The 15,726-nt window shown below is 32.5% G+C and overlaps 2 protein-coding genes across 2 annotated transcripts; both read right to left on the bottom strand.

The window, feature by feature from the left end:
* Nucleotides 1-136: 136 nt before the first annotated feature.
* Nucleotides 137-4,600, bottom strand: LOC114400785. The gene is made up of 4 exons (XM_028363420.1): nt 4,397-4,600; nt 4,151-4,326; nt 1,358-1,556; nt 137-656 (listed from the first exon to the last, which is right to left on the bottom strand). Exons 1-4 carry the CDS (start codon nt 4,458-4,460, stop codon nt 424-426), a joined length of 672 nt encoding a protein of 223 aa, XP_028219221.1. The 5' UTR covers nt 4,461-4,600; the 3' UTR covers nt 137-423.
* A 7,281-nt stretch (nt 4,601-11,881) lies between these two features.
* On the bottom strand, nt 11,882-13,746 carry LOC114399014 (dirigent protein 17-like). Its single transcript, XM_028361109.1, has 2 exons — nt 13,564-13,746; nt 11,882-12,690 (listed from the first exon to the last, which is right to left on the bottom strand). Exon 2 carries the CDS (start codon nt 12,666-12,668, stop codon nt 12,183-12,185), a length of 486 nt encoding a protein of 161 aa, XP_028216910.1. The 5' UTR covers nt 12,669-12,690; nt 13,564-13,746; the 3' UTR covers nt 11,882-12,182.
* Between the last annotated feature and the right edge of the window lie 1,980 nt (nt 13,747-15,726).

The raw sequence follows: 15,726 nt of genomic DNA on the forward strand, positions 1-15,726 counted from the left end.
AGGATTGGTTCAAGAGTTGTTATTTCTTTTTTATCATAACCGAGTAATCTCACTCCATCAGATCACAGTATGAACACACATACAATGACTAACCAGCATCTAGGCCTTAGTTCCACAGGTAGAGGCACACACAGTGTAGAAGTTGCATAATGTATTCTTTTAATCTCAATTGAAGATGGAGGAATCAATGAAACCTTAGTTTTTACAAGATTGTTATAGCATTTCTGTCAGATGAAGTCCAAAAAGAGCCATATAAAAATGTGTAGTATGTACAGATAATATGAACAATAACATATTGCTGTTCACTTTGACAACTATCTCTTATAGTGTAAGTTGCAAGTCAAACAAGGAAAATTTTCTCATCCATTTTCTTAAACAAAATTGCGAGGAAAACCTACTGTACAGGAGGTATTTTGTTTGCTTTCATATTATAGTGCCAAGGCCGAGCTCATCCTCAATGTCATCTCCTTCTTCAAATAGCTTCAAAAACCGAGCCTGATCCTGCTCCCTCTTCCTCTTTTGCCAATACTTGTATGCACCCAACATTCCCAGAATCAATATAGTTGAGCCCAAAATACTTAGTAAAATGATAACTGCTACATTCATTCCTTTTTTATTGGGATTGTGATTCTCGACAGGTGGTGCAGAGACAGAAGCTACACACACGAACACAGTTTTTGCAAATATAAAATTGCAGATCTCAGCAAGTAAATAAGTAGATGCAAGCATACACGAGAAAAATAATTTGGAACAAAACATGAAAGGTTAATTCAGAAATGCAAGGAAATGAAACAAAGTTAATTCAGGCAATCCCACTAATTCCACAAGAACAAAATGAACCAACATTGAAGAAAAAAGTCTTAATGAACCAACATTGAAGAAAAAAGTCTTTCAGACACAAGGTGATAATATCAACACTAATCAAGCGTTATTCCGCAAGGTGGGATCAGACCAGAGGTAATAATATTGAAGATACATAGCATACTAATTTGAAGTTTAAGATAAATAAGCCTATGCACCTTGTGTTCAATTAATGCTGTTTAAGGGGCGGGGGGGAGTCAGGATAACTTTTTATTTCTTTAATTCTTTACTAAATAATCTGCTATACTTAATTTAAATACTTAGATAATTGAGTATACTTACTCTCTTTTTGACATAATTGCAAAATTGAACTGTAAGCACCATACTAGAGATTAAAAGAACCATCAAAGTTGAAATTGATTACTTTTGATGACTTTATATTTGTTGCATTGGCATCATATATGTCACAACTACTATCACACTGCTGTTTGCAAAGTCTAATAGCATGATAGCCGTAAGAGGAGTTTTCAAAGAAAAAAGGTAGCAAGAAACCCACCACCAGAAAAAGATAAGCACTCTGGGCACAGAAAACTAGCATTGAATTCTTTTTCCTTGAAGTGGACGTATCTTCCATCAGGGGTAGTAAAATCAGAAGGACAGAATTCCCACACGTCAAACACATCATCTGAAAGAAATTTGTCTTCCTCATAGATTCCACATCGCTTGCACTTTTTACCTGAGAAATTAGTTAAAGGCTGGAACCAAAAGGCAAAATCTCAGTAAGTAACACTTGTAATTACAAATGCAAAGCCACTTGAATTTAATGACTAAGCTTCAGGTTACTAAGCAAACCACTAACATACATATAAAATAATGAGATGAGCTAGCTGCCTAAATTAAAAAATTACTGTTGTTTGATCAAAGAGGCAAGGATTTCAATCAACCAATTTATCATAAACCATGTTGTTACCTGAGCTAAAAGTAGATCCAGCTCAACATAACTGAATAACCACCTACCAGTATTTCTTCTGTAATTTTAACTGTTTGTTGAGCTATTATAGGATACATCTTACCTCAGGGAATTGCATACTGCAAATCCCTTTCCATCTAAACACTGCACAAGTGACATTTTGCTGAATAATGAAAATTATAATTCATTTGGTTTGGTCACTCGTATTTTCTATGATCACTTTCATAAGAGGGAATCAGAGCTCTACTCATAGAGCTCTGTTGTACACTCTGACATGGATCACACAACTCACATCCATGTTTATCAAACACTATCAATGATGCAAATAGCAATGGAATTATCGATCTCTTGCAGAATCCATTATCCCGATACTATGTTCAATCGAGTGATGGACCTTCTCTTGCGGTGACTCTACTATTGAACGGAGCAAACTACCATGCCTTAGTCAGATCAATGCAAAGAGCACTGAATGGGAAGAACCAATTTAGATTTGTTATGGAAGTATTGAGATAGGTCTATGTTGGATCATGAATTTGGTTTCACCACCTATAGTGCAAAGCATCTTCTTTCTAGAATGCAATCGATGTGTGGAAGGACTAGAGAGAATGACTCTCTCAAGGCAATCTCATTCACATATCTGAAATTCAGCAACAGATAAATGGATTGAAGCAAGGGTCAATGTCAGTGACTAAAATTTTCACTGAGTTGAAGGTTCTATGGGAGGAACTTGAGAGCCAAAGACCCAGACCAGTTCCAACGGGTACTTCTCTGACTCTAAGTTCCTGTGCATCCATGAGAAATGCACACATGTTTCAACTTCAAGATCAAGTCATCCAGTTCTTAACAGGAATTAGTGACCAATCCTCTGTGGTAAAATCACAAGAGTCATCGATGGATTCATTTCCACCACTCCATGGTGTTGCAGCAAGAAAGGCAAGGAAATCTTGCCAATCTTGATGATTAAAGGTTTTGGTCAGTGCAGTTGAGACTCGTTGATACTCGAAAGCCACAAGGCCGAGGAAGAGGAGCAAATAGCAACAATTATAGTGGAAAAAATTCGAACAGGATTTGTATATACTGCGGGAAAACTGGACACACCATTGAAACATGCTATAGAAAGCATGGTTTCCCACCAAATCATGGGAAAGGTGTTCAAGCTGTAGCAAATGCTACACAACAACTGCAGAAAACTGAGTCAAAGGATGAAGTTGTGGGTAATGAACAACTGCAAAACAATTTACATTCAATCTTATTTCAGAGTCTAAGCTTTGTCATTTTTTGAGTCGTACTCTCCAATTTCACAAGTCTGAGTGCATTCTTCTGATCAAGTTGAAGGGCTGTATCACTTGGTGATTGATGACAATCAAGCTCAAGTTCTAGCTGTACATAAAAATGTTTCTGTTGCCATACCTGAGCCGAGATTGCATTGTCACACTTCTGCTGGGACGCTTGTATCATGAAAGAATGTCCTTGATAAGTAAGTAGTCTTTCTTTACTCTTTCCTTTCAATCAACAAGAATTCAGTGTGTGATGTATGCCATTATGCTAAGCAGAAGAGATTACCATATACTCTTAGTCACAATAAAGCTTCTAAGAGATTTGAATTGCTCTATTTTGATATGTGGGGGTTCTTGTCCATTGTTTCTATTAGTGGACACAAGTATTTTTTTACTGTATTGGATGATTTCAGTAGATTTGTATACATTATTATATAGTTGAAATCCAAAGCTGAAGTAAAGCAGGCCAGCATCATATTTAGAATTTTGTTGTTATGGTAGAAACTCAACATGAAGCATAAGTGAATATGATTCATGCAAATAATGGATATGAAATTCTGATTCCTTAGTTATGTGCATCTAATGGAATAATTCACCAAAAATCTTGTGTCGAATCTCCCCAACAAAACGGAAGAATTGAGGGGAAGCACCAGCATATAGTGTTACACAATCTAAAACATGATTAACCAAGGAGATATAAGGTGAGTTGGATGGTGAAGGAAGAAGGGAAGAGGGGAAAAGTCGCAGGTTCGATCTCGTTTGCTAAGAAACTAACATTTGCTGATAAAAAAAATGATTAACCAGCTCATTATAACGAAATGACTACGCAGCCAGTTCAACATAACTGAATGACTACCTATCAGTTATTTTTCCTGTAATTTTAGCAGTACATATAGCTATCATGGATGCATCCTAGCTCAGGGAATCTTTCCATATAAGTGATATCTTTTTCTGGACAATGAGAATTACAATTCATTTGGTCATTCCTATTTTCTGTGATCAGTTTGTTATGACTTAGATAGGCATGTTCAGTTCGCCAAAAAATAAAATCGGAGATCATAAACAACAACAACAGCAGTTAAGGAAAAGCTGAAAAAAGAACCTGCCAAGACTCTTCACCCTTAAAAGAATAAAAGACATGGGGTTTTTTGATGTCAGGCAATTGGGTTTTGTTGTCCCCTTTGCACAGAAAATAGACAGTTGGAGTGGCTTTAAGAAACTCGTGGGTTGTGAAGATCTCAATCGAGCTCAGCGTCACGTCCGCAGATATAATCAATCCTGTGCTACCAAGAGTCACATAAATAAATAAACGAAGGAAAAAGGTGCGAGTTGAAAATTGAAAAATAACCTGGGAAATAGGTGAGGAATATGGAGGAGAAAAGAAGGAGAAGAGAATTGCACGACATGGACATTGCAACAGAGGTTGATTAAGGAAGGAGGAAGTTGGAGAAACAATTTCAGATTCGAAGGTTAAACGACCGCGTTCAAGGTTGTGGCGCGGGTGATCGCAACTGCTTGTTTGTTACGGTCTGGTGCGTTCCAAATAAAAATATGCACATTGCGTGTAACGTACTACCAATTGAACATAAAAGATTCTGCCACGTCATCATTTTAGTTTAATCTTCACTCCTCAAGTTAACAGTCTTGACCCTTGGGGTAATTCGGGGAGGCAAAGGACTTGAGTTATTTATTTCAGCTCAAAGTTGTCAAATGTTTCATTTAGTAAATACTACATATGTTAAGTTTATTTTTAAAGTTGATTATATCAATGAGTTACATTAGATTTTCTTAAATTTCTCAAAAAGTATTTATGAAATAAAAAATAAAAGTAATATGAATCAAGTTTTTAATAAGTTTAAGTCTTATGTACTTTATCTTTTAAAGTGTATAAATCAGTTTTTTTAAAAATAAATATTAATTTATTAGTTTTATTTTCATAACTTCTCTTTCCTCTTTTCTCTCTTTAGCCTTAAAGACCTTTCTTTTCCAACAAGCCAACCAACCTTATATATAACCTATAAAAATGTTTAATTTATTTTATATTTTTTTTATAAAAATTAATAGGCATTTGTTGAGAAATTTATCCGAATTGAACTTTATGTATTTATATTAACTTTAAAAATATATTATTTTGATGATCAATTTTGTCTTATAATTGATTATATAAAATAAGTTATATTATAAAGAATACCTTTTAAATTTAACGAATATAAACTTATTATATATATATATAAGAAGACTTTGAGTTGGGAGATAATTTGATCCAGAAAATATTGATGTTTTGAATAACACCAAACTTGTTGTCTCAAATTGGACGATAATATTTAATAAGAGATAATAACAAATTATTTGTGATACTGCAAAATTCGTTCAGAGAACAACCTTAAATAATTTAAATTAAGTAACCTCAAGGAACTTAAATGAAGCAACTTTTGGAAAAATTAATTGGATTGAGAAAATGATCAACGCGCGATCTCAGTTACCATAGATGTCAATCACTTATTCAGATGAAAATGATGAATGCTCATATGTCCAAGAAGAAAACACTATGATAAGATAATAATCAATATCATTGAAAATCCTGTTGAGTATGAGATTAAGATTGATTATACGTTTGCTTCTAGGTTTTGATAGATCGATACATTCATGAAAACCGAGAGAATTAATTAATGATATTTGAATACATTCATAATTGGTTATACATTTAATTAGTACAATACATATTGGATTTTCATTGGTGATATTGAGATTACTTACTTCATATTTAAAACGAGATGCTTATAGTGTGTTTGCTTCCACATTTTGATGGACATGACATGCATCCATTGAGAAGCTAAAGCCTGTAAATTTGACATTTTTTTTGTTGTTGAGAAAATTGACATATATAGTTATGTTCATGACGTTCAACCAAATACTCTCTTACCTTAAATGAGCCAGATCCATATTTGAAGAGTTTGAAAACATTTTGGTTTACACAAAATTCCATTTCTGACACTATGCATGTTTTAATATAAAATTCATAATTAAAATTATTTTAAATATATATCTATTTTACCTTTAACAATTCAAAATTAATTTTAACAAATTCAATTCCACTCAACTTGAAATCATACAGAATCGAGTTAGGTGGAATCAACTTGAGAAGACTTTTCCAACTGGTAGGCCTTGGTGAAGAATATTAATGGTGGCCAAGAGAGGTATGTAGCCATGATGCTGCTAACAGTTGCTGCACCAATCATCATATTCATCACCACAATCTGTAGTTGAATTGCTTCCAACGGCGATGCCCCTCATAATGAGACCAGTCATTGCCCCGAAGGGATATTAGACCCACCGTTTATTTTATACCAATGTTTTAAAAGGAAGCCTCTATTACATGTGATCAATCACATCTTTTTCGGTCAATATTAATTATTAATCAAGATTCATAATAATGATAAAAAAATACTTTCTCTATTTCAGGATGTTTTAGAGAAAAAAAAACTTATTTTAAAATATGTCATTTTATAAAATCAATGTTTCATTAAATATTTTTTTTTCCAAAACTATCCTAAATCAATACTAGTAGTGTATGGAAAAAATAAATAAGTTATTAATTAAAGAAATGAATGATATATTAAAATACTACCTATGTTTTTTTTTAAAAAAATCAATAAATTAATTATATTTTTTAATGTATGTACGAAAATCTTAAATGTCATATAATATAAAAATATAAAATTTGAGGGAGTATTTGTCCTATAATAAATAAAATAATCCTTACACAAATGTTGATATAGTATTTTTTTAAAAATAAAAACAATATAATTTTATATCCAAAATTAAAATTGACACTGAATAGTTTAAATTAATATAAACATGATAAATGATTGCACAAAAAGTAATACTTAATCACGAAAAAAATAAATATAAGACTCTATTTGAAATCATTAAAAAAAAAGAAAAACATAAAATCAATTCTTAATCATAATCTTCAACCAAAGAATTTCATTTTATTTTAACAACTGAATCAAAAACTTTAATTTTTCAATGACTAGTGGTTGCGGTTAAAAGAGCTGGAGAGATTTTTCGTTGACTTTAATTTTTTGTTTGTGGCGTGTGTGGATCTGTTCAAACATGTGCAGATGTCATCCCAGCGTAATGTATTAATTTATTATTAGAAGAATACGGACGAGTACAATTAAGACGGCATACCAAGTTCATTCGAGTTTAGATGTCGTCTCTCGGAGTCTTTTCATGGTAACACCGATAACTGTCATCGAGTTCTCAATCATCATGCCAACCACAGGGAGTGAAAAGGATCACGCTCAAAGCTACCAGCACCAACATGGTCACCGCAGTTCCATGCAGCAACTGATACCTGCAAGGACATCAAATATATATACATTTTTTATCCACGGAAATTCAAGACAGATACCAGAAAATTTATACTAAATCACGTATCTTATTTAAGACTTTAAGGCATCATGAAGAGTATAAATCATATGACATATCCTACAAGTTAGAGTCTCCATGACTCCATCTTAGTCAGAAGAAACAAAAAATGTGAGTTTACCCACTCTTGTATCTCGAAGAATATGTTTGGCTCAAAAGCGGAGTTAAAGAAGACAATGTTGCAAATAAAGTCAATGAATAAAAAACATACGTATGGAAACTTCTACCTACAACGTAGACAAGGTACGAAAAAAGAATACAAGTTAGGCACTTGATTAAAATATCCTTGTCGTCTCAGGAAAAACGTTTAATGCATCCTAATGCAAAAATCGGCAAAAGAAAAAACCTCTTAATGATCGTTTTCTACATAATCTATACAAGCTCCAAGAGTCATTAAGCTACGAAAAATAGAAAAAATGCATTTACTATGCTTATTTATTCTCAATCATTTAAAGATCATTCTTTGTAAAACTTATAAATGCTTTGTGAGAATTTAAATGACTATCGTTTATTGTTTATCACATATATATGACAGTATCCGGGTAGCAGTGACTGTGTTTGATGGGGAGTTCTTTAACTGTCTGTGAAGGATTCGGACACCTAATTCATCGATATCACTGCCATTTTATTTGGCGTTCGATGCTTGACAGGATACCTACGAATTGAAGGTGGACTTGTGGAAAAGGGGAGTTGTTTTACAAGGGGATGATTACAAGTGCCCCTTTTTCTCACAGGTAGAAGAAACCACAACACATGTACTGCTTTCATTCTTTTATTTTTTGAATGACAAAGGTGTGAACTTTCATAAAAAGGCCACGAAATGTGGCCCCCAAAAGTTAATTACAACAGCTCTAACATGATACAGACATCCTTAGCCTAGCTATACTGTGATATGTCTCCACAGAAAGTATTGCTATATCCTAAGGCAGTCCAGTGGGTCAATACACCAAGTTGCAAAAGCCAAACCTCTATTACAAGGTCCCGAATATAAGAACCATGTCCATGATAGATGTTGAATATGTGACAGAATCGAGAGAGCATGAGGTTCTACTCCACGAAAAATAGCTCTATTCCTTGCCAACCACAAGCACCAGCAGGTGCAGTGCCATAACATATACCAGAGCTTAGCTTTGCCTTTACTTTTAAACAATCCCCCGTGTTGTTGAATAGAGTTGTGCTGTACAATTGTGAATCCCGGCCATCCATACACCAGAGTCCAAACTTGATGTGAGAATTGACCTTATAGTATGGAAGAAGCTGTATAAATGGATGCAGGTCCAAGTTGTGTTACCAAACAATATAGCTATGCACTTGTGGCATCGTGGCAAGATGATTATGTTCTTCGAGTAGGAAAGGAGCAAACAGTGGGACGTGGCATGGGGAGCAGCCATGTGGAGCTTGTGGAAGTGCAGGAATGACATTATCTTTAGGAACAAGACACTGGACGTGGATGAAGTAATAGACTACATAAAATTCAAAGCTTGGACATGGTTGCAGGCACGTACTAAAGGCTTTACCTACTCACTTTCTGAGTGGATTAATTGTCCCTTGTCGTGTATCTCTAATATTGAGGTGTAGTTTTGTTGTTGCTGGCTATTGCTGTGGTTTGATGCTGCTAGTTATGCAGTTTTATGATTGATCTTGTATCACCATAATGGTTGAGGGTGTATGCTGAGTTTAGTTGATTATATAAAGGGGGACTGTGATGTGGGTTTGTAAACGAACTTTAATTAGATACTGTTGCTATTTTATTGTTCAAATGAGGGAATTCCTTATGACATTTCTTGACAGTGAGATGTTCATAATAAAACTTCTTTGTCTATCCCCAAAAAAAAAAATACATTTTCGTTCAAACTTTGAGAAGTTTGGTGATCCTGAAAGGACTTGTAGTAAAAATACTTTTAAATAAACAATGTACACACAAGTAGGAAGATAGGAAGAGTTGAATCGTGCGTACGTAAACTTTGAAAAACATTTTACAAAATTTATACTGGTTTCCTCTTCAATCTTCAACTAATTAAGAGTTACATCCAATCTCTCACCTAAAGGATTTGCACTAATAAAAAACACTTACAACAAATATTCCTTTTATACTCATGATCACTTGATCACACTTCAATCTTTGCCGAAGTCTTCCTTTTATACTCATGAGAGAAGTAATCGTTGGCGGAGAGGTTCTTCTTGTTCTAATTTTCATTTAATGCATGAGAAAGCCTTCACGTTACTGTAAACATGGCTTGCCTTTTCGGAAGGAGAGAAAGAAGGTGAAACACGTTGAATTAACAGTTTGCCTAGAAGATATATATACAATACATTCCCATCTTAGGTAAAAAGTTCTTTACGTTTTTCCTCCTCTTTATCATGCAACAAAACTCTATTAACCTGTTAACAACTAATAAGTTAACATGGTCTTGATAAAACTAAGAGGTAAAAGCAAAGCTTTGTTGCTTTTTTTAATTAATTTGGTAATTTTGATAAACTTATCGATTGTCGAAGCACTAAGCCAATTTTCAAAAGCATTTCCCATTGATTGATGTATAAAGATATTGCTTAAGAACACACGTTGGGCGCCTTTTATAACAGAGCTAGCTATACTATTTTGTACGAAAATATATCACACTAATTTGCACGAGAAATACATGTATACATTTCAGTGGATATTTAAAAGATAAAAAAGTTAAATTATTAATTTGCTGTAAATCAAATAATAACATTCGTACATGACTTGGTGGATTGTTTTTCGTAAGAATAAGCATTTCTCTTTATAAAATACGTAGTATTGGACAGTTCAATTGACAAACTTGTGTTTTGGACACTTTTGTTTTATGACCATATTTTAGCTAGAAAACAAGTATGTCTTTGGACGATCTCTATTTCCTTTTTAATAAATATTTTATTTTAAAAGATAATTGTCCAAAGTGAAAAACATTTATTCAAAGCCTTATGAAATAAAAACTTTTATTACTTAAAATCTACACATCAAACGCATTGTTAGATACATAATAATTTAAACGCATTGTTAGATACATCATAATTTAAACGCATTGTTAGATACGTCATAATCTTAACACATTGTGTATCCATAGTCTTTGGTTTCAATATACTTAAGCAGTTAAGCTTGTGTCCGGAGATGCAAGTGAGAGAATATTTAGGTTATTGCTTGCTTGAAGATGAAAGGTCTGAACGTAGTCGTAGGTTGTGAAACTAATAAATGAAAACCTCTGTATGAAAAGATTTCCGCTAAACTTCATTTTATATTTTCCCCCTTTTTAAATAATATCTGTTTTAACAAATTGATAATACTCCACGTTAATTAGTTATTGTTAACTTTTTGTGTGTTTAGAGTTCGTATTATACAGCAGCTCTTCTAATCAATGCAAACCTCTGTATTCATCTTTCTTTCCTTTATCTTGTTTATTTAATTTAACAATCAAGGGAGCTGAACTATAAAAAAATGGTTTTGTTTTTATTCAATACGTTTTCATAAAATTGCACTTCATCCATGGGACTTTTACTTTTAATTTGTCTTATAATCATTGTTAGATTTATGAACTAGCTCTGTCCAGGTGTTTTATTATACTTGATTAATTTGTTATTTTAATAGTTAATTTTCCCTCTGTCTCTAAACTCCCTTTATCTGTCTTTTCCGTCAACTCAATATTGTCAAGAGTTTACAGGAAAGAGGGGAAGAGAATCGAATATAACACTTGCAAAAGAACCTTACTGCTCAAAGTTGGCTAGGCAATCAGCATGTATCTATACACTTTTCTTTCAGGCTGAGGGTAGTGAAAAAAAAAAAAAAAAAACTTCAGTTGTCATAAAAATTAAAAAGACTACGACGAATCCAGAAACAACCCAAGAAAATCCTTTATATTTGAGTAAGGAAGTGATTCTCACTCAGGTTACCCAAGAACTCCAGTACATCGACTACACCAGGTGATGAAGGGAAGCCAAACTTGACTTGACCTTTTGATTTCACGTCACCTTACAAATAGCTTTTGTCACTTGACATATATATAGTCAACCTTATTTTTTCGCGCAATAGAAATTAGAAATGTCTACAAACTAGTAACACGAGTCAATTAACATGAATCACATTCATAATGTTGAATCAAAACATGCTAAATCTCAATTTTCTACTTGTTTGTTAATGACATAAAAATCTTTGGCTTGATTCTTTCCTTAATCTTTTGTGTTTATTGTTACGAGGAATACTACCAAAATTGAAATTTTTAATAAATTTTAACTAATAGTAAAAAATGTGATAAAAAATAGTACATTCCTAACATTTCTCTTGTCATCATAAGACCCACCTTGGGTCACTAGCATGATGCAGGGATATCTAAGAGAAACTTCTTTCAAGAGATCAGGATTTGTTCATATCTATCTTGCAACTATATTTAAGCAGAACAGAGTATCATAGCAAATCTTGTTGTCGCCATTTTAGTAATGTAATTCACCAAGTAAAACATAATTTTCAATCATCACTACAACAAGCTTTGGAATTCTCCATGGGACCAATTCCCTAACTACAAAACAAACAGTCCCCACTGCTACTACAAAAAATTTAATTTCCATCATCACCAATTTCCTAATTGCTCTCTTAGCTGAGCATTTTTGGAACTGTTCAGCATGCTATGTAATTGATATCTACAAACCACTAAAATTTCAACTAAAACCTCTTGCAATGGAACCATGATCTACTTTCCTTTTGTTGTCCTTCTTTTGATTTGGGGATTTTGTGAATGAGCAGCTTCATTCTTAACAGATTTAGGACCGGATTTCTTGTCTTTTCTGACAATCCTCTGGGCCAATGCCTTAAGCGGAACTGTAACGTCCAAAGGAAGAAGCACCTCTTCCAACTCCGGCCAATCAAGATCTTCCGAGTCACCATCTTCATAGTGAACCCTGTACCACCCTGAACCTTTGTCGAAATCAGTTACTGCACCTGAGTAATATCTTCCCATAAACCATTTTTGGACTTCCCTCCCTTCAAACCATTCACCCAAACCTGAAGGTGCATGCATTTCAACTTTGCCTGAAGACTTATGGGGAGTGGGAGCAACATTGCAGTCACTGGGGATTATGTCAGGCACCCCATTAATTACAATAGCAGGTTCTCCAGGTACCTCACAAACCCCAGCTGCTGAAGCATTTGACTCCTGCTTAATTCCTTTATCTTCCATTTCAAAAATTTGTTATGAAAACCTACAGAAAAAATAGTAAACAATCAAATTGTATATGAAATGATAATCTTGTGTCCACACTCCAAAGCTTTATGGAGACTGTGGCTCAGGACATGATTAAACAAAATTAATCCAAGAACTAAACAGATCATACAAAACATTTCAGTTCCTGCAAAACTACAAAGCATGACTACTACATAGGAAACAGATACAATACAACACAGAAACAGGAATATGGTAAATTTTAAAATTAAAAATATAAGACATGGCATGACCATAATGCAACATGCAAAACATAAATGATGGTTTTAAATTGCAGTCACGATCCTCAGTATTGCAGGAGATTGTGGATAAATGCAGCCAATTTGGCTGCAATTGTGGTTGCTTTGTGGCCGCAGAGACCTCAAAAACCTTGAGGTTGTGGCTGAAATTGTGGCTGTAGACTGTTTTTTAAAACCTTGATACCAATGTTAAAAAGGTAAAAAATAACAAAATTATAAAAGTACAACTATAACTAAAAGCTTTTGAAGCAACCGTGCGTCTAACATGGATACGTATCCGATGACACAACTACTGGTTAGAAGCGTATATGCTTCTTAGCTGCAAAATTACCATGAGTTTTTTTATTCCAGATAAAGTAAAAAAGAATGGTGCAGGAATAACAATTACAGAACCTAAAATGGATGCAAATCTACCAAACCATCAATTTGTTAAGCATTCACTAGAGAGCCTAAACCTCGTTGAATCTGGTTTAGATTCTATGCGAGATTAGAGAAGCAATCGAATTGCACAATAGTCTCACTATCTCTCTGATTTTTTAAATAGAAGAAGTAAACTAAATTTGAGTGCAGTGAAATGAATCAGGGAAACGAGAGTAATATCTCAAGACACGAACCTGAGAATGAAAAACGACCTCCTGGTGTGTCGTTTTGGTAATCCGAATGGGATTTGCAAACTACACTGCCTCTTGCTCCTCACATGCAAGCACTGAAAACCCTAACAAGAAGATGGTGGTGACAGGGGAGGCGATTTATTCACACATACACTTCTCAGGATAAACGCACCGTTCCACTGATATGGTGTTTTTATATATTTTCTCTTTAATATCCTGAATTCATAATTTTTAATTACAAAATAATTTAATGCTACCTTTTACTTTTCAGTTTTCCATTTTTATTTTTGTAGTATCAGTTTTCCATTTTCTTAGTCAGCATTAGATGAATTTTAAAATTATTTGCCCCGAAGAATGCTTTTTAAAATATGTATGTCAAAATATTAAGTTTGATTTATGTAATTAAAAGTTTCGAATTTTAATTAAATAAGGCTTTAGTTTACATAATTGACCAAATTTTTATGAGGAATAAGAGGATCTAAGATTAAATTATACGTTCTTTATTCTTTTCTCTTGTCTAAGATTACATGTATTAAATTTTAAATTCGAGTTTAAAATATCTACAACATAGTAAAAACAATTTTTCTATTGAGATTTTTTCCATATATAAAACTTAAATATGAAATTTTATTTAAGAAAATTAAAAGTTGTATTACCTAAATTAGTCATCGCTGTTTTTTTTTTGAAGGACCTAAATTAAATTAATCATCTTTTGCTATGCATTTACTCCTTTTTAATATGCTCATGTGTAATTTAAGGTTACAGTATAGAAAAAATATATAAAAATTAGGAAATATAATTAATATTTTTATTTTTATTAAAATTGTTAGCTAATTATTATTATATTCTTTATTTATATTATTGATTAATTTCTCTAGAATTTATTATTCTTCATTTATTTCTCTCTTTCTTTTTTACAATTGATACATGCAAAATAATTAAAAAAATTAAGCAAAGGTAAGGATATAATTGACAAAATAATAGTTATTATCAATTGCATTAAAATTTAAAAATAATAGATAAAATATATTTCTTTTCTAAAAAATGACAGTTAAAAAATGCAAAAATGAAAATTAAATCCCAATGTCCTAAATAATAATAAAAAACTTCTTATGATACAATTTAAATATAGTACATTAGTTATAAAAATTAGCATTATATTGATAATTTGATATTCTTTGAAATCGGTAAGGGTCTTATTAAGGCGTGTTTCAATCGTATTAATGGACCTATTGGTTAATGAATCAATAAATATTTTTTATAAAAAAATGACGAGAATATATCAATAAAATGCATTAGTAACATTTATAATATATATATATATATATATATATATATATATATATATATATATATATATATATATATATAAAACTGTTTTCTAGCATTATGTTTTTGATAAAATTATATTATATATACCTATTAAAAAATGATAGCATTATTGACACCTATATATGTTTTTTTATCATCACTAAATTCAAAAGGAGCTTAATAGATATATATTATAAGTGTAAAAATTATTACACTATTAATTAATCAGATCATTCTTAACATCTCTTTTGAAATGATTATTATAAAAATTAATAAAATTTTAAAAATAGTAATTTAGGATTGAATAACATTATTTATTCGTTCAAAAATATTTAATCACCACTACTTTTTTCCTTTCATATATCAATGGCTTCTATTTTACTGTTACACTGTTGCAAATTATTCTACAAATAACATTTTCTGATAAAAAAAGAAATATATTTGAGAATTAGTTATAACAAGTTTGGACTTGCAAGGAACGTCACATAATGTCCTAAAAATTGGGTTTTATGAAATATGCCGGGTTCTACCAAAAAAGGTGTGGCACGCACGGTTTCCTCCTAGTCATCATGTGGGTCTGTTGATCAGTCTATGGTTAGTCATCATGAATTGTTGTTCTTGTTCTCAAAATATATGCTGCTAGCTAGTTGGATAGTATGTTGCCATGCATATTCTTTGGGGTATTAAAAATTGACTCTGAACTTCAGTTCTGGGTTTTGGGAACTATTCTGGATTTTAGTTACTTTTCTCTGTGAGTAAGAGCTACCAAAAGTTGTACCATAAAAGATGCCCAAAGCATGCATACTGACTTTTCTGGTAATTCCTTGTTTTGTTTTGAATAGTGGAGTTGGAAAC

The sequence above is a fragment of the Glycine soja genome, chromosome 19, assembly GCF_004193775.1.
Source record: "Glycine soja cultivar W05 chromosome 19, ASM419377v2, whole genome shotgun sequence".
Classification (NCBI taxonomy): Eukaryota; Viridiplantae; Streptophyta; class Magnoliopsida; order Fabales; family Fabaceae; genus Glycine; species Glycine soja.

Bases quoted from the DNA above. Each gene is read 5' to 3' on its own strand.
- LOC114400785 (XM_028363420.1), bottom strand. From the start codon at position 4,460: ATGTCCATGTCGTGCAATTCTCTTCTCCTTCTTTTCTCCTCCATATTC. The intron at 4,327-4,396 runs GTTATTTTTCAA...TTGGTAGCACAG, and splicing joins ATTCCTCACCTATTTCCCAG to GATTGATTATATCTGCGGAC. The intron at 657-1,357 runs GTGGGTTTCTTG...TCGTGTGTGTAG, and splicing joins GTGCTTATCTTTTTCTGGTG to CTTCTGTCTCTGCACCACCT.
- LOC114399014 (XM_028361109.1), bottom strand. From the start codon at position 12,668: ATGGAAGATAAAGGAATTAAGCAGGAGTCAAATGCTTCAGCAGCTGGG.